This window comes from Guillardia theta, assembly GCF_000315625.1.
Source record: "Guillardia theta CCMP2712 unplaced genomic scaffold GUITHscaffold_293, whole genome shotgun sequence".
In the NCBI taxonomy this organism is placed as follows: domain Eukaryota; class Cryptophyceae; order Pyrenomonadales; family Geminigeraceae; genus Guillardia; species Guillardia theta.
The window spans coordinates 21,156-25,061 of NW_005434383.1; the positions used below are offsets into that span (position 1 = coordinate 21,156).

Here is a 3,906-nt window from a genome sequence, read left to right on the forward strand (position 1 = left end):
CAGATTACATTTTCATATAATGAGAAAAGAAATTCAATCATTGTCAAAAAGAATATATCTGATGAGTTCGGCAAATATTATTTTACATCTGTAAATTGTGGCATTCTGGTCGGATGTGATGACAATATTGCATATGAGATATTAGAATTGGGCCAAGAATTACCCTCATTTGTTAATCTATCAGGTCATAGCAATTTGATTATAGAGATTAGCGGCGATGTCAATCTTGAGGCATCTTCAATCAATAATATCATATATAATGATTTCAAGAGCTCGCAGGTATTAGGCATAATCAATTTAAATGATATACCATTTTATAGCCTTATTGATGCAAGCAATTGTAATGAATACAAGATATCAAATAAGGCAATCAATAACATCAAGATAAGGATCATAAATGAGAATGGGCAGGAATTCAAACGATTGTCGAATTATGTCATTAATCTAGAGTTTAAGACGTACAGCCTGACAAATAAGACAACCTTGTTGAAGGCCATCAATAGGCTTGAGATGTATTTAAGCCGATTATTTGTCTTGATAGGCAATTATATATCTCTTAATGAATAAAGGATGCCGCGAGGTGTTGGATTCGATGGCTCTTGCAATAAGCCAACAAGCTACAATAAAAAAGAATACCCTAAATATCTTCAAGCTAAGATCAAGCAAGCCAAAGATATAATAATATCCCATTCCTGATAAATGGCTCTGCTGTTTAGAAAATATAAGGATATGAGCAAAGTTATGGCTATTGTTTGTTCTAAAACTAGCTCATATTTTCATATGTGGAAACAGGTTTTAAATGTGCCATTAATTTTTATATCTGCTATTATGAGCGTATTGAATAGCAATGTAGAAGATCTTTTGGTTATGCGATATATGAATATCATATGCAATCTATTGACTGCCATATTGATTGGCTTGAGCAACCAAATGAAATTTACCGAGAAAGCGAATATGTTTCATCAGCTATCAATTAAATTCTCTAAATTAGAGCACGCAATCGAGCAAGCAATCAATATCAATGATTTAACAAATGATAAATTGAATTCGTTTGTCGTGCAATACGACTCATTGAGTGAGAATATAGAGAATATACCCAATCATATTAAAAACAAGGTAAAGAATGCTTATAATGGAGATTATTTTCTGCCTATCATTCTTAACGGTGATTCTCCGAGCAATAGCTCGCCGAATTCTGGATCGGAACAATACAATGCTATTGTTCCTAACATTATGATAAGCAATAATAATAATAATAATAATAATAATAATGTTTAATTATCAACCGATTTATCAAGCAGCCGAAGTGCCTCTTTATATCCTCCAATTAAACCACGATTCTTAATGAAGGCGGGGTATGTCTTAAAGCTCAATTTCTTTTTTAAGTCTTCTATCTCTTCATCGTCGAAAGATAGGATATCAAATTTTTCATATTCAATGCCTTTATCAGTTAAGAAGTCTTCAAGCCAATCGCAATATTGACATCCGATTTTTGTGATGACGGCATATCCTTGTTCTGGGAGCTTATTCATTTATAATTTAGTAAGGGAAAATTTATTGAGATAAGATTTATAAGATTCATTTAAGCTTGTATGATTCCACAAGATCCATCGGCTCAAGCTCCCCGCTGTGTCTGGCACATTCCAGTTTTCGCTCGATTGATGGCGGCTTATATAATTTGCTTTTCTATCATCATCTTTGTGCTTGGTATAATCAGAATAGCCAACAGCTCCGAAATGAATCGTTTTGATCCTTTGCTTATCATTGTTATAGAATTCCATCTTGTATTTCTTGCCTTTAACATCGCTTCTAGATAGCTTAACATATTTATAGGACATTGCCTTTAATTGTTGGGCAATTTAAAATTGCAAACAAATTGATGAAAATTGATAAAAAGTGATATCAGTAACAAAAATATGTATAAGTAATAAAAATGTTTGATCTATTCGGATTGCCTCAGGATATCCAAGAGGGAATCATTCTGAAGTGTATTGATGATATTGATAATGAAATATATATGATTGAGTATAAATTAAATTTCTTTCAAGATCATATTGAAATATTCAGTAAGATGAAAGATATATTTAAAAATAATGTAAGTCAGGCACAGCTGGCCGATAAGGTTATGAGCTATGAGGAGAACCTCGATTATGTTGCTTATATATATGAGATTACATCCGATGATTACATAGGTAACATAATAAAGGATATGGAAGTAATGAGTATTCTTTATGATTGCATAGAAACCTTCGGATAATTTGATTGATTATTTAATATTATTATTTTTTAGTTTTGTATATATCATATAGATTATATACATTAGATTAGTAAGGTATATTTATAAAAATAATGTTTTCAGTAAATGAAGGTAGGCGAAGGGTGGCGAAGGGGTGGCGAAGGGGGAAGCGAAGGGGACCCTTTGCTATGTTTTAGCTGGATACAAGGGTAAAAGATGAGTAAAAGGAGGATATATAGACGTTAGGCGAAGGGGCGAAGGGTGAAATTCAATTTTTAGGATAATATTATTTTTTTGTTACTTTAGGAGTATATAGAATAGAATATGAAAAATAGAATTTCACCCTTCGCCCCTTCGCCTCTCTTCGCCTAAATAAATTATGCAAGTTATAGAGGCGAAAAAAATAAAGATAAGAATAATTAAGCCGTTTATAAAATAGGCGAAGGGGCGAAGGGGCAGGGTGACCTTCGCCTATTCTTATATTAAAAAAATTATTATAATTATTTTTATTATTATTTCTTGCGTGGTGGTGGTGGTAGTGGTGGTTCATCATCATCTATAAATTGAAGGTCTTCATCTTCTTTAGCTTTGGCTTTGCTTGCTGCAGCTGTTGAATTATTCTTTTTTTTATCATCATCATCATCATCATCATCATCATCTTCATCATCTTCAATTATATCAGTATTAAATATATGACTGCGATTGTTTTTCCCGTGTGGTTTGCATTCATAATTTAAACTCTGTAATTTCTTGCTAAACATTGATGAATTTGTGATTTCAGATTCTGGATATTCTTTTCTAAATAGTCGAAATACTTCTCTTAATTCAACATTTCCAGTCGATGGCTTTGTGTTCTCCTTCATAAACATAAGCACATCATTAGATTCTCTTATATATTCTTCGGTTATATCGATGAAAGATTGGGGAGGATCTAAGACCAGACCCTTATTTTTTACATATGTTTTAATTAGAAGCCATATATAAGCATCTCTATATCTTGTGTCTTCTCTGAATTTCTCTCTAAGATCAAGATCAATCTTTTTAAATTTGTTGGGGTCTTGTTTAATCAATTCATTGTCTTTTGTGAATTTAATGCCATAATGAATAATTTGAAGACGTCGAGCAATGGCGTCATTCACCTCATCCATCTTTGGGATACTATTGCATAATAAAGTTATGTTGAATTGTGGTTTAAATTCGACACATTCCTTAAATAACCCTCGTTCTCTTACTTTATCACCTCCAGTTGAGCCTTTAACTACTGAGGACTGCATTTTATTTTTTTTGTCATTTGGTGGTTCAGAAGCGCAAACAGACCGCTTTCCCTTAGTATTTACTAAATCGGAGGTCTCATTTGCGGATTTTTTGCCTTTGGTGAATACTTGGGGCGCAATCTGCATATAGTATTTACCGAAAGCCTCATCGTGCAAATTGCTAAATAGGGATTTGCCATTTGAGCCCGAGCCAGTCTCAACGATAAATAACTCTTGTTTATTGTCTCCATACAATTGTTTAGCTTTGACCGATAAGACATATTGATATTCATCATCAGATGAGAACATAAGACGGAGCACTTTTTCAACTTCTTCATAAATATTTTGGTCATATTCATTAGGGAATGCATATTCTGTATTTGTATAAATATAGTCATCTGTTTTGATGTCTCTTAT

General features: G+C 32.6%; 1 protein-coding gene across 1 annotated transcript; it reads right to left on the reverse strand.

Moving 5' to 3' along the window:
• Positions 1-1,532: 1,532 nt before the first annotated feature.
• Positions 1,533-1,838, reverse strand: GUITHDRAFT_82952 (hypothetical protein; the record flags this gene model as incomplete). Its single annotated transcript, XM_005818547.1, has 1 exon — positions 1,533-1,838. One exon carries the CDS (start codon positions 1,836-1,838, stop codon positions 1,533-1,535), a length of 306 nt encoding a protein of 101 aa, XP_005818604.1.
• Positions 1,839-3,906: the final 2,068 nt, after the last annotated feature.